Source organism: Pinus tabuliformis, chromosome 6 (genome assembly GCF_031772625.1).
Source record: "Pinus tabuliformis cultivar Carrire ecotype Pingquan chromosome 6, CPIR1, whole genome shotgun sequence".
NCBI lineage: Eukaryota > Viridiplantae > Streptophyta > Pinopsida > Pinales > Pinaceae > Pinus > Pinus tabuliformis.
This window is the reverse complement of record NC_142292.1, coordinates 821,487,089-821,511,414: the sequence shown is the minus strand read 5'-3', so window position 1 is coordinate 821,511,414 and position 24,326 is coordinate 821,487,089. Positions and strand designations below refer to the sequence as shown.

Below are 24,326 nucleotides of genomic sequence, written 5' to 3'. Positions count from 1 at the left end.
GAGTGATATGAATGAGAAGTAGGTTGAGTGGGGTACTGAGGTGGATAAGACCATGGAGGAGGCATGGACCATGAAGGATGAGCAGGGGGACCCCAGGAAGGCATAGGAGTCGATTGGTTGGGGCTGTAATAAGCTTGAGCTGCCCCTTGCATCCCCTGCTGATAAGGTCTAGATCCTTGTGGCCTCCTTTGGTTGAGGTAATAGAGAGGTTCAGTGGGAGCTTCTGTCCCTTGGTACATGGCTTTAAACCCAGATAAGGTTGGACACTGATTTGTGGGATGGTCCTCCTCACAAACAAAACACACTTCAACCGAATGCAATGGACATTCGTTCTTAGGGTGTCTCCTTGTGCACCTAGGGCAGAAGACAGCCAAGGCTCTCTCAGCTTCTTCTTTCTTTTGCTGAATCCTGAATGTGTCAAGCTGCATGGCAATGGTCTGTCTCACCTCACTCTTAAGATCTTCTAATTGATTTTCAAGCTCATGTTTGGAGAAAGGGACACTAGTTGAGAGGAGGTTTCCTCTACCTCGTTTCTGAGCTGCCTTGGAGTGGTTTCTAAACACAGTCTTGATGTCCTCATAAGGCAGTTGGTAAATGTCCCCCCCAGCTAACATGTGAAGGGTATCTAAGAGGTCTTCAGGGACTCCTCGGAGCAGGACCAACTTGAGGGATTCGGGGTCAAGTGTGCACCTGGCCCGCTTATAGCTTAGTTGGAACCTCTCCTCATAATCCTCTAAGGACTCATCATTTCCCATGGTCATCTGAAAGATTTCCCCCTTTGTTTCCTTGGACCTACAGTAATCCTGGTACTTGGTATTGAAAGCTTGTTGCATCTGAGCCCAAGTGGTGATACTATTCCCAGGTAAGCCCATGAACCAGCGTAATGCTGCATCCTTAAGAGTGGAAGGGAAAAGTTTCAGCTTTTGCTCATCTTCAATATAGTCATAGGTTCTACAAAGGACAGAAAACTCAAACAGGAAGGTATCCAGATCCTCAGTAGTCAGCCCATGGAAGTGAGGTAAGGCGGAGGGGCTAATGTTCTTCATTTTCATCTCTCCATTGGTCTCTCGGATGGGGAAGGCACCTTCTATTCTCTCATCTTCTCTTCTATTTTCAGCCATAGCTTCAGATGGAGTGGTCTCTAACTCTTCTTCTACTATAGGATCTTTGTATATCTCAGGATGTTCACCTATAGGTTCTTCTGGGTCACTGTCACCAAAGAAGAGAGAAGGGTGACTCAGTGATGTGGTGGGGGTGTTTGGTAGGAATTTGCCTGATCTATCTCGGTTCCTACGAGGCATGAAATGGAAAAGACTTTCTTTTTCTTTTGATTGTTTTTGCTTTTTTCCTTTGGTACCTGCAAAACTGAAACAGATTGATCTACAACTAACTATGAAAGATGCAGAATTAAACTGAAAGCAGGAAAGAACTAATCTACTTTGCTCAAATGAAATTGCAAGAATGGAAATGCTAGTCTACGCTTGTAGAAAGGAAATGCTAATCTATGAAAGCAGGGAATGCTAATCTATGAAAGCAAGAAATGCTAATCTATGAAAGCAGGAAATGCTAATTTATGAAAGCAGGAAATGCTAATCTATGAAAGCAGGAAATGTCTATGCTACTTTTGCAGAATGGAAATGAAATAAACTACTTAGCAGAAGGTTGTAGTAGAAAATAGAAGAATAGCAACAATCACCAATACTCTGCCGCTTCCCTGGCAATGGCACCAAGAAGATGGTGGGCTCCAGTATTGTAGCAATAATGCTACAACTCCTGGAGCTTCCTATCTCTAATTTTATCAACCCGGTAGTTCGTACAAACTTGGAAGCGACGGTGCTGTATCCACAAGTACTAGCTCTTGTCACAGCTGTCACTTGGTCAGCTGGCACAAGTCCGCTAGGGCTTAAGCCAACTTCTATATGCTCTCAGAAGAAGCTTTATGAGTGATGGACGAACGCTATCTCGAAGAAAACTAACCTACTTTGCAAAAAGGAAACCGAAAGCCAACAAAGCATGAAAACCCTAGTAAACCCTAAATTGACTAGCTAGGCCCTTACAATGCAAAACTGTGAATGAAACTTCTACCAATGATGCCATTACTTGTAGTGAGCTGAAATATATGCATCTAAGCTACTTGCATCTGAAAAGACATGTTTTTGTATTTTTTCATTAAGTGGTTGGATTTATTGTGATGATGCTTTTGATTAGGGTTTGACTGTGCAGGAGCGGTTCGAATGGAAGGAAAGCATGGGCAAGGTCAGGATGGCTAGGGGAGGTCCCAGAGGGTCTCTAGCATCAGTCCACGGAAGTCTACCACGTTCGGATGCTCAGCAACCGAGTTTGCAGGCTTCTACAGGAAGTCTGCAGGGGATCCTACAAGAAACTCAGGGGTTCTACAGGAAGTCTGTGCAATTCTACAGGATGTTCGACCGTGGGAGTTTTGGGAGATGGTGAAGTGATGGAGTGGTATGGGAGGATAGATGAGATGGAGATGGAACTGGTGATGGCTCAGGAGCAGAGAAGTCAGATGGAGAAAGAGTGCATGCAGTGGGTTGATGGCTGGAAGGATGGGATCAACGAAAGGTTAAGTACATGGAGCTACGTGAGTAATGGAAGAGCTGGAAGGTAAACGAGCTGATCAGAGGTCGGTCGAGTGGCTTTAGGTGTGGTTGGAAAGAAGAGGAAGGTAATGGAATGGTATGGAGCAGTGTAGATGAAACAAATTGTCTATGAATGTCACCAAAAACGAGAACTCTTTAACCTATGTTAACTGTGCTATTTTGAACCAATGAACAGCAGTGCAATTTGTGAAAGAAACTCGTGCATGGAAGTGGAATGAAGAAGTAATGATCAAGACCAAAGTGCATGGATGGATGTACGACTAAAGTAACTGTTGCAGCTTGCATGGACGTGAAAAGAACTGCGTTTCTTTTTGGTGGTTGATATGGACTGCACCCCAATCCCTAAGCAGAGATGGCAGTGATATCTAACAACCTTTTTCTTGGAGCTCCTGTGTATTACAAACCTCCTATCGAATCTAAGTAACTGAAAGCAAAGTAACCATAAGCTAATCCTACTCAATCACACGAAAACTAAATCAGCAGACTGTAAATTCGAATTGCATGTCAAAGTAAAGAAACAAAGTGCTGGAACGAAAGGCAAATAACATTACAACACAGAGGAGGTCTATTGCTCTCAGGTTGGGCCCTAACCTGAGAGCTATAGCTCCCTTAGAAACTCAGAATGAAATCAAAATCTGCCTGCCTTTATTCATAACCAAAAATCTGATGTCATGCCAAAACTGGCTTACAAAAAGAACCAACACCGAGCTGTAGCTCGTACTTCGAAATTACAAGAGTAATGCAAAAGTTCAAAAAGCTCCTATCAAAGGCTATGGCCTCAGTGTTTATGCAAAATGATAATCCAACAGGTTTCCTTGATTTGTGGAGCTCGGCTGTCCAACTGAAGGTTAAACTGCTGATCCTGTAGAACAGTTGTAACTGCTGTTCCTGTAGAACGGTTGGCTGCCTCTAAGCTCGGTGGGGAGATTGGTTGGAGCTCAGAGCTATGGTGGGAATCACGAGGAAGGTCCCCAAGACTGTGGACATCCTCTCCTAAAAACCAGCAATGCCACCTTACTGTCTCCTTGTCTCCTTTCTCGTGGTCTTTGCTCCCTTTTGATGCCAAAAACCTGAAATCATCTTGTATTAGTCACGTAGATAAAATGCCTACCCTTCTTCCTACAAACAACACGAATAAACCAAGAAATGAATGCATAAGCAATAAAAGATGAATGGTTTGAGCAAATCAAGTAGGCCAAATGAGCCCAAATTGTACCAAAAATTGGGGGTCATCAGTAGTCACAAATTTTTCATCTCCAATAGTCATTTATTTGTTTGTTTTTTCATTAAATGTGACAATTAGTGATTAAATCAATGACAATTCAATGACTAAATATACTACTCGACGATAAAATTGAGACAATCAATTTATGGCTAAGTTAAATATGACTAAATTGGTCGTGGAGATAAGACACTATAAATTAGTCACTAATCATCACGTGACCAAACATGGTCATTTATATGCAATTTTTAGGAGATTTTTCAGCTTAAGCTAAAATAATTTTAAAAAATAAGGATTAGAACAACAAAGAATTTGGAGCTATTATGAAATATAAAAGGGAAATAGGGCCACATGCAACAAATCAAACAAAAAATAATAACTCAAGGATGGTTTGAGGCTCTCATATTGGATAAATGGAAGTTAGTTAATAAACTAGAGAAGAGAAGAAAATAAGACGAGACCCTGTGGTAAAAAAAAAAAAACTCAACATGCAATTTTTTTCCACAAAACCATGATCAAATGTCAACATCATAATCATATTCTTTCTATATAATCCAAGGAAGGGAGGTGAATTTCGCAGCATGTTGAAACTGAGGAAGAACTAGTATTGTATTTCCAAGGGATACTCATGGAGCTAACAATAAATAGGTAGAAGGCTATCCATAGGATTACCTCTCATATCCTTCCCCTTATCAATCAATATAAAAATGAGGATCTAATGAGAGAGATAACATTATCCAATGTGGAAAAGGTTGTAATGATGATGCTACAAAATAAAGTGCTAGTCCACGATGACTTCAGTATGGAAATTTTTTGAAGCATTTTGGAAACTTACTAGACCTAATTTTCATGCATTAGTGTAAGAATCTCAACAATCTAAAAAGGTATGGTCAGGCTTAAATGATACTTTCATTATCTTAATTTCGAAGGATAGTAGATTGGAGGACCCTAATTAAGTTTGGTCAATTTCTCTTTGTAATGTTATATGAAAAATGATCTCCTTTCTCATTGTTAAATGTCTTAAACCAATATTGATTGGTAGTAGTTCCCCTGAGTAATTTGGTTTTGTTCGGAGTCACCAAGTTCTTGATGGTATTTTTACTACCCGTGAGGTGATCCATTCCTTAAGACAATCCAAAAAATTGGTCAAGTTGATTAAAATTGATTTTTCTAAAGTGTATGATTGACCAATATCGGATTACCTTTTGAATGTCCTGTCAACATTTCGGTCCCCCCTGGATTTCGTGATCAATTTCCTAATCTCAGGTATTTTTTATTCCATCATTTTAAATGGTTCTCCTTCCCCACTGTTTAATATGTTGCATGGCCTTCATTAAGGTCACCCAATATACCCCTTTCCCTATCCTTGATCTGAAGTACATTTTATTCCATCATTCTAAATAGTTCTACTTATTCATTATTTAATACGTTTCATGGCCTTCGTTAAGGTGACCCAATAGCCCACTTTTTCTTCATTCTTGTTGTGAATGGATTAGGGAGATATCTCAAAGTAGCTGGTCAAAAAAATACAATAAAAAGTATTTGACTATTTCATGAGGACCTCCTAATCAAGCAGTAGAAATTTGTGGATGATATTATCCTTTCTTGTCAAGCGTCATTGAGGGAGGTGAGGGCCATAAAATACATATTTTTAGATTTCATACAAGCCATTAGTACCTTTATTAATTATGACGAGTCAAATGTGTTTTTCTTTAGTACTAATCCCTAATTTCATGGCTTCCTTGCTCACACCTTGGAATTAGAGATAAGTAGCCTACCGACTAAATATTGGAATTCAAACTTCCATGAAGCTCTTTAAAAGTTTCTTGTTGGAAAGAGGTTCTACAAAATCTCTTAAGAAAGTTTGATAATTAGGCCTTGATATCACTCAATATGGAAGGTCGTCTAGTGTTGATCAAGTTAGTACTATAAGTGATTCCCCTATACCAATTACCGTCTTTAAATTCCCCTAAATTATTATGCAATGTTGTTAAATCATTATCCATGAGTTTCTTATGGAGACAAGACCATAAATGAGACTTAGTGGTTTTGAAAATTTAATTTTCCAAAATTGGTAGGAATTTTAGGTCTTCATGATCCATAAATGCTAAATAAAACCTTGGGTGCAAACCTATGATGGCATTGGATTTAGGGAGGAACCAATATGTGGAAATAGATATGGAATAGAAATTATTTCCTAGCTTACTCATAAGGTAAGAAATTGTGAGCATTGAGGTTTCCTTTAGGATCCTTGATATGGAACCTTGTGTAGTTATTAGATCCTAATTCAATCCCATGCATTCTTGGAAATTGAAAACAGACGGACCACCCACTTTTGGAAATATTCTTGGTTGCATATTCTTAATCTGAATGACAAGGAGGACCTAACAGAGACCAAATCTTTTATAAGGAATTGACACTATTTCCTTGTAGCATAATTTTAGAAACCACACACTCGTTGATCAGGATTTAAATAGGAATGGAACAAATTATAGAGATAACCATAAACACAAAGATGTAATGGAAATAATACTTCATTTCATTAATGTAAAATACTAAAATATGCTTGCAAACATAAATGGAAATAAACTAGCTAGGGCAATGGTAGCTTATCTTTGAGAAGATATGTGGCGGCTACATGCCTTTGAACTGCCTTACATTGAGGCTCAAAGGCATTTTTATTATTGAACAATAATAGAAAACCCTAAACAACCAAAACCCTAACCCGAGGAGATGTCATGCCAAGAGTTTATGGGCCCCATTGGGGTGAGTTGGACAGCCAACTTCCCGGGGTCATGACTTGGTCATATTATCTCCATTTGACGCGCATGATAACCCATTGTAAAGATATCATTGAGGAATACGACGAAATAGACAATTTTAGACAAAAAATTGCTAGCGACAGATTTCCAAAAAGACGTCGTTTAGGGCCCGAAAAACTGCTAAAAATAGTAAACTATGCTACAATTAAGGAAACTGAAAAACTGAAAGAAGCAATGGTGGGGGTCCAAGTGGAATTGGCAAGTGGCCACCATGATCCACCTGGATCATTCCTACACCTTAAAAAGCAATGGTCCCCATTGCATTGAGTTCGTCCATGAGATGAGGAAACTTTTGTTGAACTTGGTCCCTAGTGAGCCACTTGCCCTCATGAAGGAGTTGGCCTAATTTGACAATTTGATACAGTTGGATATTCTACTGGCGAATGTGCTTGATCCGTGTGTCCATGACCTAACCAGTGGCAGCTTGTCCCATGCAATCTGGATTTAACTCTGTGGGTTTGAGCTATTCTACAATGTCGGATGTGTCTAGTAATGGTGGAAAGTATGGCCGAAGGTAGTCCACATTGAACACTGGGTGCAGGCCAAGGAATGGGGGAATGGTGAGCTCAAATGCATTGTCTCCCATAGCCTTGGTAATGGTGTAAGGACCATATCAGAGTGGTCTGAGTTTCTGATAGGTTTCGGTAAGGCGTTCCTTTTGCAAATGCAACCAAACTTTGTCGCCCACCTAAAACTGGTGTGGCACCCAATGTGTATACTTGGCATTTTATTTCTCCAAAATGTCATGGACTTGCTGGCGAATATGTTGGATGTGCTCAATGAAGTTTTCTGCCTTATCTGTTTCGGAGTGAACATGAGCTGAATCTGCATGAGTAGCTGCAAATGGAATGGCCACATCAATGGGACATAGTGGTTGGAATCCCAAGCCCACCTAAAAAGGGTTGTGGCCAATCGAGCTGTGGAGAGCTCGATTGTAGTTGTACTAAACATAGGGGAGGCTCTCGTCCCATGTGTGTGGATGCTTTGAGTTGTACATGCGCATAATGTGTACGATCATCCTATTGAAAACCTATGTCTGGCCATCAATTTGAGGATGGAAGGCTATGGACATAGTGAGTTTGGTGTCCAGCATTGACCAGAGACTGGACCAAATGTACCGAGGAACATGTTGTCTCGATTTGAGATGATGAACTGTGGGATCCCAAAGTGTACCCACACTCGTTCAAAGAAGAGTTTAGTTGTGGCTTCAACTGCAATATTCTTCTTACATGCCGCCATAATGGCCATCTTCGAGAACCTGTTGATGACCACAATAACACAGTCGTTTCCATGGTTAGTGGAAGGAAGGCCTGACATGTAATCTTTGGAGATGGATTCTGAAGGTTGACTAGGGGTAGGCAGCGGGGTATAGATGCCTTGCTTCTTGATGGTCGGTTTGGCAATGGCGCAGGAAGTGCATGATCTGATTTATTTCCCAACATCCTGTCGAAGATTCAGCCAATAGAAATACTTCTACAATACTGCCACCATTTTCTCGACCCCGGAATGCCCATTAGCCCGACTATAGTGTGCTTACCAAATCATCTTGGCACACTCGCTTGAAGGAACACAAAGGTGACCCAAGTAGCATAACAGGGCATCCTGGAGGTGAAAATCTGGAACATGCTGACCCTCCAAGAGTGTCTGGTATTTGTGGCCGAATTCTGGGTCAATTCTATAGATAAGTGGCCAATCAGAAGTTTCACACCCACAAGAGTTGAGCACAGTGGTTAACACCATGATTGATGGTCGACTGAGGCAATGTGCAACATTATTGGTGTTGTCCTTCTTATACTTGATATTCAAATGGAGTTGTTGTAGGTATGTGGACCACTTCTGATGGCAATCATTCTACAATTTCCCTTGGGTGTGTATGAACTGCAGGGTTCGGTGGTCTATGTGGATGACCATTTCCTTCCCCAAAAGGTAGTGCTTCCATTTAAGTATAGGAGTTTTATGCAGTGCATTATATTAGATATCATTTTTGGGATTCAACTGCATTAAGTAAGTCATTCATGTATGACCATTTCCATGAGAGGTAGTCATTCACGTATGTTTAATTTGAAGGACACTTATACTTTGCGGGTTGAACTTCTAACTCTACCTTGAGAATCATCATCGAAAAAAATCTAGATGAGGAATATTTGGCATAAGGTGGCTACTTTACTTTAGCTTGTTAGCTGCCCAAACATCTTTACCTGGGACCACATCTAGAAGAATGGCTACCAACTTTCTTCCCCTTTTGAAAATAGGATGTGGAGATGATGAAACATCTTATTAGCACCTGTCAATTTTCCAAGATGTTATGCCGGAAGGTGAGAGAGCTCTTCAAATATTTTTGATATATCTCCATATAACCTAGTGGATACTCTTGAACAATAGAGGTCTAATATATTTTCTACTCTAGTGTTCTATAGAGCTTAAGAAATTTATGTGGGGTTTTCATGTGGACCATATGGAAATAAAAAAATTGCTAGAAATTTTGTGATCAATCGAGAATGGTGGAGAAAGTATAGAAAACTATTAAATAGCACCTGTGAGAAACTATTTTAGGAGAGAAATGGTATCAAGATGATTGGAAAAATCCTCCACAAGAACCACATATTATGAATTATCTACATTTGTCTCCCTTTCTTCTTTCTCATACTTCTCTCAAGCCTCCTAAACCTAAAATATCTTCTCCCTCTAGTTTCCATTCTACCCTTGGCAGCTTTGTGACTCTTAGTTTTGATAAGTGCCTCCAATGGCAACATCGATTTAGTAGGGTTCGGTGGTTTATTACGAGACCAAAGTCATAATGTGCTAAAAATCTATGTGGCTGATTGTGACATAGCTAGCAAAAATGAAGCAATTTTTTTGTCTTTATAAATGGGATTATAGCTTGTGGCATCGGTTAGAGTACCAGAACTCCAACTCCATGGCAATTCTCAATTAGCTATTCCAATAGCTGAGAAGATTCTTTAGGGTAGCCCTGTTGAGAAACTCTCCAAGATTTGTAGGATTACTAGCCTAATAGCCTAAGTAAGAACTTTAATTTGTTTGTTCAATTATGTTATCACTACTCACACACTGAGATATAGAAACAAAGCATCTAATCTCTTAGCCAACCTAGGAAGAAACCAACAAGATTTCTGGTGAGTTTCAAGATTGGCTCAAAGACAGACTAAGAGGATAGCTTACAATGGATATTAGATGGAGATAGATGAGCCTTTGGAGATAGAGGGAACCAATGATGATCGAATACCCCTAATGGGGGTGAATTCTGAGAATGGTAATGGGTTGGGGGAGGATGTTCACCACCCTAATATGACGTGAGGAATTATTAGAAGGTGGCACGACTATCCCTTCGAATGCATTTTCATGTGAATGGGAGATATGAAAGAGGTAATAAATTTTGAAAGGATGTGGGTTCTGAGTGATAGTGTTGGTATTCTAAGCAATGCTGAGAGGACCCAGCTTGTCCCCACACCTCAATAGTGAAGTTTGGTAAGCAGGTCTGGTGGGCACTGTTTGAAAACAAGCTAGCCTCTACATAGACAAAGGAGATGGATGGTAGTTCCTATTAGGAGAATTGCTAGCTGGTTTATCACGTACTTTTAGAGCATTGGATGTTTGGTACAACTGGTAGATTGTCACTTCACACTTGCTAGTGTTACGAAACATTGGAGGGGCTTCTGTAGACTTAATTTTGGAGTTGGTTTTGACAATCAAAACATGGGTAATTGTTTTTTCAAGTAATCGTACTCCTCTATGTTTCTTTTTTTCTCTTTCTTTTTGGTTTGATATTGTAAGGCATGGGATTGGTCTTTGTGGTTTCATATTTGCTATATGTATCTTTATTCTAGCACTAATTTGTAAACTAGGAGATGGCGCTAGGTTAATTATTATTAATATCCCTCTATGGAGGTACTTTATTGTTTACGATCAGTTTGTACATTCTCATGACTATTACTTTGGTAACCTTTGACCTCACTTGGTACTCTAGTTATATGGGTGTTATTAACTAGCTCTGCTCATTGGACCCTGTCGAGGTGTGGCCTCCTTCCGAAAAATATTTGGTCCCTTTCAGATGTCATGGATTTGTCATTCACTTGTTATCTGGGAACTTGTGCTTCAGCTGAGGTGCGGTTTGTATTTATTTTTGGGTTGGGACTATATCCATTGAGTCAAAACCCCAGGTCCAGCGGGATTTCAGGGTTGAAAACAATGCACCAACCAGTTCCAAGTCCTTATAAAATACTTCTCTTCTTGCAAATTCTGACAGAAGTAATTGAATTGATTTCAATTGGCGAAACCTTGAGTACTTCGAAAGCACAGAAAAGAAGAAGATGTCGAGACTAATTTCTCTGGCTTATTTCGTAGCCTTTACAACTTCATGTGTGATGCTATGCTCTGTAGCTGTAGCTGAAGTTGCTGCTGCTGCTGCGGGACATGTCCCTCCGAGAAAGGCAGTCAACTTAACAGAAGCGGAGACGAATTGGCAGCCAGCCACGGCTACATGGTACGGAGATGCAAATGGATATGGAAGCGACGGTAAGGACGACATTGATTAAATAACATAATAAAATATATTTAGGTAGCATAATAAAATATAGATAAACCCTTTTTAACATACTTCGCGCTTTGGAAATCGAGGATATAATCATGTAATGTTTGAATGGGGATATAGTTTTCAAGCCTGGGTTTTGTAATTACAGGAGGTGCATGCGGATATAAGAGTCTAGTGAAACGGACACCTTTCCAATCAAAAGTAGCTGCAGGGAGTTCAGACTTATTCAAAGAAGGAAAGGGCTGCGGAGCTTGCTATCAGGTATGCTTTTTAATCCATATTATTAGTTAATCGGATGTTGGGAGGATGATTTTTATGGCCAAAATATGTTCCTTCTTGATGTTGTGTATGTTGGTGTAATCAGGTGAAGTGCACAGGTAATAGCTTGTGTTCAGAAACAGGAGTGAGTGTGGTGATTACTGACAGAAGCCCTGGCGAAACACACTTTGATCTCAGTGGTACTGCCTTTGGAGACATGGCATCTGATCCTACTAGAGCTGGGGATCTGCGTAACGCTGGAACGGTGTCTCTTTTGTTCAGACGGTAACGTATTTATTGCACTCAACAAACTGAGAGCAGAGCAGTGAAACACGATTGACAGCTCCTTTATAATTTAAGATGTTGTACTAATTGACATGTCACTAACACAGGGTGCCTTGCGAGTATCCCGGGATGAATATTGCGTTCCAGGTTAACCAGGGTTCCAGTGAATATTGGTTTGAAGTTCTTATTATATATGAAGAAGGAGATGGTGATCTTGGAGCAGTTTATCTACAGCAGGTAAAGGAAGGGGAAGTTTTTTTTTGTTCTTCCTTGGGAAAAAATTATAATTATATGGTTTATTTTTGAATTACGAAATTTCATTTTTATATATTTTTTTGAATTACATTTTTATATATTTTTTCAAGTAATTTTTGAAATACTTTTATACAGAACATTTTAAAAATTAAACAAAAATATTCAAACATCAAATTGGCTCAGAAAATATAATATGCTTTCCTTTCCATATTCCAAATTTAACTTTAATATTCACACATCAAATAAAAATAAATAATATAATTAAAATGGCTAAAAAGTAAACTTTCATTAAATATATGAGAAAGATATCTCAAAAAAGAACATATGTAGTACCGGCATTCCGTCATCAAAAAAAATATGATATGTTTCATTACTATGATATGTTATCATCAAGTTTCTATTCTTATATACCTCTACTGAAAAAATAGTTTAAAATTTGTAATCTTCCCTACAAAATTTAAAATAATATCTTCGTTCACCTTTTGTCCATCTATCCATTGTTTTAATACTATCGTAAATAATATCACCGTTTCTTGTTGTGTGTAGGCAAAGTCTAATTCATGGCTGCCGATGCAACAAACGTGGGGTGCAAATTGGGCTTTGAGACCCGGGTTTTCTCTGCAGCCTCCCTTCTCTTTTCGTTTGTCAACTCTTTCCACAGGAAAAACTGTGACTGCAACTAATGTCGTTCCCCAGAATTGGCAAGTGGGTGCTACCTACGGTTCAGTCGTCAACTTTGACTAATCATATCTTCTGATAACAACGTATAACCTGATTCCATTCAATTGACCTTTATAACCCATATTATATGAAATAACTCCCAAATAATTGGTGTTAATAATAATATTGCAAAATAGGAGGAAGCAATATGTTTTGGATCCTTCTTTCCAGAATCACGATCCTTTCCAGCATTAATCCATGCAGTTGAAAAGTATGCTTCAATAATACGAGCTTATCGTTAGCACTACCCTCTGCCAATTCACGAAAACATCGTTTTTATGGCTCGAAATTCAACGTCAGCTGGTTATATGCGATGCTTATTCTTTACTTTCAGCCACTCACGATCATAAGTTCCCGATATACAGGAGCAAAACTGTCATAACTCCCAACGAATATAACCATCCACGATAGCCTTCCTTCAATAGAAGGATTTATGGGCTTTCTAGTGCGCTTCTTTTCCCCTGACTTCATTGAAAGTTTTATGAGAACAAAGCGGGATTTCAGGGTTGAAAACAATGCACCAACCAGTTCCAAGTCCTTATAAAATACGTCTCTTCTTACAAATTCTGACAGAAGTATTTGAATTGATTACAGTTGGCGAAACCTTGAGTACTTCGAAAGCACAGAAAAGAAGAAGATGTCGAGACTAAATTCTTTGGCTTATTTCGTAGCCTTTACAACTTCATGTGTGATGCTATGCTCTGTAGCTGTAGTTGAAGCTGCTGCTGCTGCTGCGGGACATGTCCCTCTGAGAAAGGCAGTCAACTTAACAGAAGCGGAGACGAATTGGCAGCCAGCCACGGGTACATGGTACGGAGATGCAAATGGAGGTGGAAGCGACGGTAAAGACGACATTGATTAAATAACATAATAAAATATATTTAGGTAACATAATAAAATATAGATAAAGCCTTTTTAACATACTTAGCGCTTCGGAAATTGAGGATATAATCATGTAATGTTTGAATGGGGATATAGTTTTCAAGCCTGGCTTTTGTAATTACAGGAGGTGCATGCGGATATAAGAATCTAGTGAAACAGACACCTTTCCAATCAAAAGTAGCTGCAGGGAGTTCAGACTTATTCAAAGAAGGAAAGGGCTGCGGAACTTGCTATCAGGTATGCTTTTTAATTAATATTTTTAGTTAATTGGATGTTGGGAGGATGGTTTTTATGGCCAAAATATGTTCCTTCTTGATGTTGTGTATGTTGGTGTAATCAGGTGAAGTGCACAGGTAATAGTTTGTGTTCAGAAACAGAAGCCCTGGCGAAACACACTTTGATCTCAGTGGTACTGCCTTTGGAGACATGGCATATGATCCTACTAGAGCTGGGGATCTGCGTAACGCTGGAACGGTGTCTCTTTTGTTTAGATGGTAACGTATTTATTGCACTCAACAAACTCAGAGCAGTGAAACACAATTGACAGCTCCTTTATAATTTAAGATGTTGTACTAATTGACATGTCACTAACACAGGGTGCCTTGCGAGTATCCCGGGATGAATATTGCGTTCCAGGTTAACCAGGGTTCCAGTTAATCTTGGTTTGAAGTTCTTATTATATATGAAGAAGGAGATGGTGATCTTGGAGCAGTTTATCTACAGCAGGTAAAGGAAGGGGAAGTTTTTTTTGTTCTTCCTTGGGAAAAAATTATAATTATATTGTTTATTTTTAAATTACAAAATTTCATTTTTATATATTATTTGAATTACATTTCTATATATTTTTTCAAATAATTTTTGAAATAATTTAAGCAAAAATATTCAAACATCAAATTGGCTCAGAAAAGATAATATGCTTTCCTTTCCATTTTCCAAATATAACTTTAATATTCATACATCAAATAAAAATAAATAATATAATTAAAATGGTTAAAAAGTAAACTTTCATTAAACATATGAGAAAGATATCTCAAAAAAGAACATATGTAGTACCGCTATTCCTTCATCAAAAAAAATATGATATGCTTCATTACTATGATATGTTAACATCAAGTTTCTATTCTTGTGTACCTCTACTGAAAAAATAGTTTAAAATTTGTAATCTTCCCTACAAAATTTAAAATAATATCTTCGCTGACCTTTTGTCCATCTATCCATTGTTTTAATACTATCGTAAATAATATCACCGTTTCTTGTTGTGTGCAGGCAAAGTCTAATTCATGGCTGCCGATGCAACAAACGTGGGGTGCAAATTGGGCTTTGAGACCCGGGTTTTCTCTGCAGCCTCCCTTCTCTTTTCGTTTGCAAACTCTTTCCACTGGAAAAACTGTGACTGCAACTAATGTCGTTCCCCAGAATTGGCAAGCGGGTGCTACCTACAGTTCACTCGTCAACTTTGACTAATCATATCTTCTCATAACAACGTATAACCTGATCCCATTCAATTCACCTTTATAACCCATATTATATGAAATAACTCCCAAATAATTGGTGTTAATAATATGTTTTGGATCCTTCAATGAAATGGTTGGGAGCAATAAATCCGTCGCTGTCACTGTGCTTTGCACTCTACTTCACGATGTTTGCTGCCATTATGTAGACGGATGTCCAATAAAGTGAAATGAAATGAAATTTCCGTTGAAGCAAAACGTGGAGGTGAATTTTACAAGTTACAATGCGTTTGCAACTGAAATTGGTTATGTGAATTACTGAAAATTGCATAGCTGCTAGCTAATACTATTTTTATTATTATTTTATGTCAATTTTGGACAATAAAATAGTGCATCAAAACTTAGTTGGCTCTTTCAAACTGCTTTCTGGAACGATAAATAAAGTTTCTTATAGAGTTATGAAGCAATGTAATAAAATATAAACATTTAATCTGCGTAAATGTCAATACAAAATATAATTTTTTTATTCATTTATTAAATTTCATCCAGTCTGTATCATATCATATATAAAAGTCAATACAAAATATAATAATTTCATGCAGTGTGTATCATCTTAGATATAACATTTTTTTTGCGGGTATAACAATTTTTTCTGCGGCTATGGAAATTATAATTCTTTTGTTTACTTTAAATTTACTAATAATTTAATAGATCAAACCAAAAGTAAAATCATAATAACTCAATTGAAATTTCAACAATTTACCAAAATTTTAAGTCACCATTTTTTTTTGAATAAGTAGAATTTGGGCGTAAATCACATAAAGAGAGACATTTGTCACGCGTTTCGAACCAACCAGTGTGGCTCATCGTCAGGACAAGTTGAAGAAACAGATCTAGCCTATGCATGTTAAATAGTGTGAGCAGAGCCTCGAACGGCTATCTTGGTTAACTGCTAACTTTGACTTAGGGATAGTAGTTAAAAAGTCAAAATGATAATTTAAATGGAGTTAGTTAGATTATAGATGTTGATTACGTTAATTAATAAAATCATGACTTGTATGGGAATTAGTTAGATTAAAGACCTGACTTTTATATATATATATATATATATATATGTATTAAATATATAAATATAAAAGTTAGATAGATAAAGGACCTGACTTTTATATATATATATATATATATATATATATATATATTAGTTGATGGTTTGATTTAAAAATAAAGCAAAGGGAATTAGTTATGATAAAGACCAATATAAAGTTAATATTAAAAAAAAAAAAAAAGTTAGTTGAAAGTTATAAATCTGAAAAAAAATTAAGGGGAATTAGTTATAATAAAGACCAAAATATATATAATAAAATCATGACTTGTATGGGAATTAGTTAGATTAAAGACCTGACTTTTATATATATATATATATATATATGTATTAAATATATAAATATAAAAGTTAGATAGATAAAGGACCTGACTTACATATATATATATATAAATTAGTTGATGGTTTGATTTAAAAATAAAGCAAAGGGAATTAGTTATGATAAAGACCAATATAAAGTTAATATTAAAAAATAAATAAAAGTTAGTTGAAAATTATAAATCTAAAAATAAATTAAGGGGAATTAGTTATAATAAAGACCAAAATATATATATATATATATATATATATATATATATATATATATATATATATATAAAAGTTAGATTAGATAGTTAAATTACTAGAAAAGAAGAAATAATATTATTTTATATGGTGATTACTTATTGGTAGGTTAAACTTTTATTTTCCATTGTATTTTTTATTTTTATTTATTTATCTATTTTATTTTTATTAATTTTCAACAGAAATTATTTAGATAAATGTATAAGTAAGATAATTCAAGGTGATGGTTATAGTAATTATAAATTACTAATATGCTAAAAAAAAATAATAATAATACTAATATTTACGATCATATTTATATAAAAAAAAATTATCAGAAAGAAGCAAATAGAAAGAGCGCTAGAAAAGAAGGAGACGAACCAAAAAAAGCCTTAAAACAAGAAGGACAAGCACTAACGACAGCAAAGAAGAAGAAAAAAGAGGGGGGCGGGGAGGAAGAGAAAGACTAGGATGAAAGGGCGGGGATCCAACATCTACTGATCTTCCAACCGTCATCCCTATTGAGATTGTTTGGCCTTCTTTCAATCTCAGTAGCTTCCCTGAATTTACGATGATTGAAATGAGCAACTTTGGCGACAACCTTGGCCTCCTCTATACACACCTGATGCTTGGTCTTTTCTACATGCTCCACCAAAGCTGAAGACTTGGATCTCCCATGTCTTAAGTCAGCTGCATGTTTGTTGATCCTCTGATAGATGGAGTGCCCTGTTTCCCCAATATAGGGGGTCCCACAAGAACAAGGGATACTTATTATTCCTTGCTTTCACCATCAGAAACAAACTCTAGCCATCGCTTGATCATTGACCCACGTTAACTCGCATATGAATTTAGACATGTCCACTTTATAAAACAAAGTTTAGAAAAGTACTAATTAAATTTTAATTACTATTTATTTGAGAGATTATTGGGTGATGAAATTTGAGGTTATTGAGTGATGAAATTTTGAGGTCTTATTGCACAGTTTCCTTGAGGAATTGTATTTTTTTCCTTCCACGTGTTCCTCATACCTGTCCTTGTCGTTCTCCATACCCGCTCCATCCATAAACTAACCTATCGCTCTCCAAATTTGTTCCATCCATAAAGTAACATGTCGCTCTCATCCCTCACAATGACAATTTTAGTTTCAGTCAGTTAATTTTGTGTGCGAGGGATTTGAATTTTTCTCCTGTTGCAGGTCTGTTAGAACATAAAGTTTTCCTTCATTTTTCTGAGAGCAAGGAAATTACATTTGTGATTTATTTGTTTGGTTAACTATCCCAAATTCATCTTCCTTAGAATTGAATTTAGGGCACAGTCATCTATACAAGCTCCGAAAGTATCAGTGTTTGGAAGTGATTTTTGGCACTGTTTGGAAATTATTTTGGGCAAAGACACGAAACACTAGTGGCAAGTCATAGTAAAAAAGATAAGTGGTGTTGATTCCCATAGGTATCGAAACCATTCCCAACTAACTTGTAGGGGATACATCTATTTTGTCAGTGTTACTTCAAGCTTTAGCAAACGGAAAGGGATGAACCACCTACATCTTTTATGAGTTGAATTGTTTTGGTTTCGCTTTTTCTAGTTTACAGAGCGTGGGATCAATATTCAAAATTGTGTTTGTACCATTCAAATTATCTACTCATGGTGCAAATTATCTACCCATGGTGTAGACATTGGAAGGTACAACTATATAAAGTTTTCCAATCTCTTTAGCCGTCACTGTTATAGAAGTTATTGATTTCCTTTTCCCTCAGCTAACTGGAATTCACTAGATCATACAGCATAACCCCAAGCGAAATCATCTAGCAGATGTCGGAAATTCTTCATTGTTAAGGGAACAAAGCAACCTAGCACGTAATATGGGATAAATAGTTAAACTTGCTAAAGGCCCAAGAAGATGTTGTTTATGTTTCAATAGCATAGAATATGCATCACATCTATTCCTTTTGTCCATTTGTAGTTTTTGTATGGCGTGGGGGTCTTCAAATGCTTAACATTAAAGCCAATGGGATCAATTTTCCATTTGGGTATAATAAGTATAAAATTTTAGATACTCACTCTTGAAAAAGACATTCCAAGAAAGAATCATAACTAGTTTAGATGAAGACTCTATTGATTACATAATCGATGAGGATGACCAGGCCAACGGAGATTAAACTTTTATATGCAATTTTTCATAACAAAAGCAAACTGTGCCATTGTACACTTCAAATTGTTTCTCTGACAAAATTTTTGTCTGCCCGACATGGACTACCGTTGCTTGCAAGGCATAGGATCAAGAAGAATCTAATGTTGGGAATTTCTGATAATTCCAGAACAAAATGAATAGAGAAAAATTCTCGGTTTTTTAACACAAGGAAGCTAAAATTGTTTTGTTGAAGACAGAGTTTCATAACACACATAAAAGAACTTCTCATTCATTAATAATACTGATTGTTACAAAAGATTCTTCCTGTATCAAAGGGATTACAACATGCCTGCTTCAGAGGCCCTAAATTCTTCACTCTGTCTCTGCAATAGAGAGCAATACTCTGTCTCCTCAAAAAGAATAAAAACACTGTTGTGTCTGCACTGATATGTTTGCGCTGCTGCGTCTCACATATTACATTGCATTACAAAACAAAAACATTACAGTGCTCCTCTCTACTTTCACGATGTTTCCCTACTAGCATTGCATATACGCTGCTACGTTTTTTTCATTACATATTCCAGAACCAAAAAAAACATTACATAGTCAACGAACAACAAAACAGAAAAAACATTGCCCTTTTGTTTTACTTATGCCATAAAACAAAACTCTGGTGCATTAAAAAAAATAATAAAATTAAAAACTTTTTACCTACATTTACCAACTGTAGTACATTTATATTAAATTTCATTAATTACTTTTACTGAAAAAACTGACGGTCAATGAAACTTCTAATTCACGTCACGTAATTTGCTGCAAGCCTGTACATCAATTGTTGATGTCAATCGGATGATTATTAGAAATTCCTTGAAGGTCCCTTTCAACCGAACTTTATGCGCCAGGGGATGGTGGTTTTACAACAGTGCGTGTGGTCGCGTGTCAATTGATGATTGTGATCGTTGCTCCCCCGAAAAATACCATCATACAACAAAAGCGATGCCGGGGATAAACTAGAAGTTTTCAAAAACAATACGCTGCAATTGGAATTACATATCAACACTCCCCTTTAATTTCAACTACTGGGTTATCAGTCGTACCCAGACATTTCCTCAAAAACTCAAAACTTTTCTGCCCCAATGGTTTGGTCATAATGTCTGCAACCTGCTCCTGAGTTCTGTAGTGTTGTAAAACAATTTCTCCATTGTTTACTAATTCCCTGGTGTAATGAAACTTTGTGTCAATGTGTTTCGTTCTCTTATGAAACAAAACATTCTTGGATAATGCAATAGCTGAACTACTGTCACAAAAAATCACAGTTCCTTTTTCTTTCTCTTGGCATAAGCTCCTTAACATCCTTCTCATCCAAATTTCTTGACACGCTGCTGCTGTAGCTGTCACATATTCTGCCTCTGCCTTGAGCATTTGCTAGACTGTTTCTTCCACCTCTATTTTGGATTCTATCCATTTCCTATCTTTAATTTCTTTTTCGAAATGAACAGGGTCATCAACATGACAATATAAAGCAAACAAAGAGTTCATACCTTCATTTGCTGCCTCTTGTTCATCAATGTCACTTAAATTTCTGAACTTCTTACCTCTTTCATTTGGTGTACAAGTGCTTGAAGAAGCACTTGAATTTCCTCCTTGTGATGTGCTTGGAGAAGCACTTTCATTTCTCCTCAAGGGTGTCCCTTGCTGTCCTTGTGTTGGTGTTGTTGTTTGGGGATGTATTTCAGCCATCTTCTCATCATCTTCATCATGAGACGGGGATGTATTTCAGCCATCTTCTCATCATCTTCATCATGAGACAAAGAGTTTTTAACATTCACTGTTTTCTCTATGCTTCCATCCCAAGCTTCCTCCTCAATGAACTGAACATCTCTACTCACAATAAGCTTCTTGGTGGATGGATTATACAACCTATAAGCTTTGGATTCCTCACCGTATCCAATGAAAATACATTTCTCCCCTTTGCTATCCAACTTCTTCCTTCGTTGATCTGGAATGTGTGCATAAGCCACACATCCAAAAACTTTCATGTGGGTGACTCCTTGCTTTGTCCCACTCCATGCTTCTTCCGACACTTTGTTCATGACTACTTTTGTAAGCCATCTATTCAAAATGTGTGCTGCACAGTGTACAGCTTTAGCCCAATAATCATTTGGCAAATGCTTTTCCTTTAACATACTCCTCGCCATATCCATGATTGTCCTATTCTTCCTTTCAGCGACTCCATTTTGCTGCGGAGTGTACCTAGTGGTAAACTACTTATGAATTCCATTTTCTCTACAAAAACGTAGAAATTCTTTGGAGATATACTCACCTCCTCTATCAGTTCTTAGAGCTTTGATATGCAACACGCTTTGGTTTTCTACAAGTGCTTTGAAATTGCAAAATCTTTCAAACACTTCACTTTTGTTCTTCAGGAAATAAACCCAAGTTTTTCTAGTAAAATCATCAATGAATGTTAGTATATAGTCGCTGCCTGCAAGTGATGGAGTTTGCATCGGTCCACATAAATATGAGTGGACAATCTCTAAGGGTGCTTTTGCCCTTATACTTTTCCTAGATGGAGAACTTTCTCTGTATTGTTTCCCCAAGATACAACCTTCACAAAGGCTGTCTGGTTTTTCTATCAATGGTAATCCTCTTACCATTCCTTTTCTATTCAACAAGTTAAGACCTCCAAAGTTGAGATGTCCAAATCTCAAGTGCCACAACCAATTTTGATCTTTTGGTTCGCTTTGGAAAGCCTCTTGTGTCACTGCTGCTATTTCTTCTCCATTTTTCAAATCTGCTTTCATTCTGAGAGGGAACATCTTGTTCCTTGTCATATTCACTTCAGCAATACATTGTTTTCTCGGTGTTTTATCCATGATAGTGCATACATCATTCACAAAGAAAACATTGTACCCCTTTTGAACAAGTTGCCCAATACTTAAGAGGTTACATTTCATTCCAATAACATAATAAACATCTAATATGGTTTTCTTTTCACCTTTCTTTGTTAAGACATTTACTTCTCCTTTTCCCATAACAAAAACTTTATTATCAGTCCCTAGTGTGACTTGTGACTCCACACTTTGATCTAACATAGAAAACAGGGCTATGTTTCGTGTCATATGGTTACTGCAACCGGAGTCTAGAAAGCATACATCTTCACTCTTTTCTTTAGCCATATTACAGACTAAAAACAAATTATTTTTGCTGATATTTTCTCTAGTGAAATTTGCACTAGTTCTATTACTCATATCATGATGTTTCTTCCTACATTCTTTGCATAATGCCCATATTTTTTACAATAGTGACATTGGACATTGGATTTATCATACCTTTGTCCTTGAGCATGATGTTGTCCACTTTGTTGGTTGCTGGCTTGGCCTTGGTCCTGATTTGGATTGCTCCCTCTTCCTTTCTTGTTTCCTATGCATTAATCTCTTCCTCTTCCAAAGAACATCTGGGCCTTAAAGGCATGTTCTAGAGATGAGTTTCCATTCCTACTCAATCTCTACTCATGTGTTATCAGTGATGCATGTAGTTCATCAACTGAGAAGTTTGTGAGATCCTTTGTCTCTTCTATGGTGGTGAAAATCACATCGAATCTTGAGGGTAAGATCCTCAATAGTTTCTCCACAATCCTCCTTTCTTTAAGAATCTCTCCATGAGACCTTATCTATGTGACCAGACTAATCACATGTGTGAAGAATGAGTCAATATTATTTGACTCCTTCATGCAAAGATTCTCAAAATCTCTTCTTAGCAACTGTAGTTTTGTTGTCTTCACTTTCTCCATGCCTTGATAGGTTGTCTTGAGAGTTTGCCATGCTTCTTTGGATCTCTTAGCTGCTGCTATCCTTGGAAACACACTCTCATGCACTGCTTGATACAAAAAGTAGAGGGCTTTAGAATCCTTCTTCTTATTGCTCTTCAACAGATCTTTCTCTGCCTGAGTTAAGTTATTAAACTCATTTTCATATGCTGGTTCTTCAAAACCAACCTCAACGAATTCCCATAAGTCTTGGGAAGCAAGCAGAGCTTTCATAGTTATTTCCCAATAGTCATAGTTTTCCCCATTAAATTGTGGGAGCTGGGTATTACAGATACCCATGCTAGTGCTGGCTCCAACCATTCTTGCACTCTTAACTATGTTTCAAAATACTTGACTGTGTATTTAAAATCACTGATTGTCCTCAACAGTAACACAAAAACTAACTTGAGAAATACCTTGGATTCTTTCTTGACTGTGTCTTCACTCTGCTGGTGAAGCTGTTGTAGCAAGAAATATTTCCTTCAGCTTCTTTGACACCTTCAAAGAGCCTGGACAAGTTCTGATACCATGTTGGGAATTTCCAATAATTCAAGAACAAAATGAACAGAGAAAAATGCTCTGTTTTTTTAACACAAGGAAGCTAAAATTGTTTTGTTGAAGACACAGTTTCAAAACACACATAAAAGAACTTCTCATTCATTAATATACTGATTGTTACAAAAGATTCTTCCTCTATCAGAGGGATTACAACATGCCTGCTTTAGAGGCCCGAAATTCTTCACTCTGTCTCTACAATAGAGAGCAATACTCTGTCTCCTCAAAAAGAATAAAAACACTGTTGTGTCTATACTGATATGCTTGCGTTGCTGCGTCTCACATATTACATTGCATTACAAAACAAAAACATTACATTCACTCCTCTCTACTTTCATGCTGCTGCCCTACTAGAATTACATATACACTGCTGTGTTTTTTTTTCATTACATATTCCAGAACCAAAAAAAACATTACATAGTCAACGGACAGCAAAACAAAAAAAACCACTGCCCTTTTGTTTTACTTGTGCCTTAAAACAAAACTCCTGTGCATTAAAAAAAATAGTAAAATTAAAAACGTTTTACCTACTTTTACCAACTGTAGTACATTTATATTAAATTTCATTAATTACTTTTACTGAAAAAACTGACGGTCAATGAAACTTCTAATTCAAGTCACGTAATTTGCTACAAGCCTGTACATCAACCGTTGATGTCAATCGGACGGCTGTCAGCAATTCCCCGGAGGTCCCTTTCAACCGAGCTTTACGCACCGAGGGATGGTGGTTTTGCAACAGTGCTTGTCACCACGTTTCAATTCATGATTGTGATCGCTGCTCCCCCAAAAAATACCATCATACAGCAAAAGCTGTGCGAGGGATAAACTGGCGGTTTTCAAAAACAATATGCTGCAGTTGGAATTACATTTCAACATCTAACATATAAAAAATCATTGAAGATAAAAGTTAGTAAACCTAATGTCATTCAAAGCTAGAAGATAAAGATAAATCACTTACATTGTGGAAAATTGATGAATTATATAACATTTGCAACATAGATTGTCTCTTAATCTTCAAAAATGGTCATTCAAGTTCCAATAGAAAATATTTGATAGATTTTCAAAAAGTGCAAGTAGTAGATGAGATAAACTAAATAAAATAATATTAACTCATGAACAATA

The 24,326-nt window shown here is 37.0% G+C and overlaps 1 protein-coding gene and 1 pseudogene across 1 annotated transcript; both read left to right on the top strand.

Annotated features, from left to right (window-relative positions):
• The first annotated feature begins 10,993 nt into the window (after window positions 1-10,993).
• Window positions 10,994-12,756, top strand: LOC149261356 (expansin-B1-like). The gene is made up of 5 exons (XM_089368611.1): window positions 10,994-11,198; window positions 11,363-11,475; window positions 11,579-11,757; window positions 11,865-11,994; window positions 12,559-12,756. The coding sequence occupies exons 1-5, from the start codon at window positions 10,994-10,996 to the stop codon at window positions 12,754-12,756; spliced, it is 825 nt and encodes a 274-aa protein (XP_089224737.1).
• A 613-nt stretch (window positions 12,757-13,369) lies between these two features.
• LOC149261355 (expansin-B1-like) lies at window positions 13,370-15,078 on the top strand (annotated as a pseudogene).
• The last annotated feature ends 9,248 nt before the right edge of the window (window positions 15,079-24,326 follow it).

What these genes read in the sequence shown, in the direction of transcription:
- LOC149261356 (XM_089368611.1), top strand. Translation starts at nt 10,994, where the DNA reads ATGTCGAGACTAATTTCTCTGGCTTATTTCGTAGCCTTTACAACTTCA. An exon ending in GCTGCGGAGCTTGCTATCAG is followed by an intron (nt 11,476 to 11,578) that starts GTATGCTTTTTA and finishes TGGTGTAATCAG; the next exon opens with GTGAAGTGCACAGGTAATAG. An exon ending in GAGCAGTTTATCTACAGCAG is followed by an intron (nt 11,995 to 12,558) that starts GTAAAGGAAGGG and finishes TGTTGTGTGTAG; the next exon opens with GCAAAGTCTAATTCATGGCT.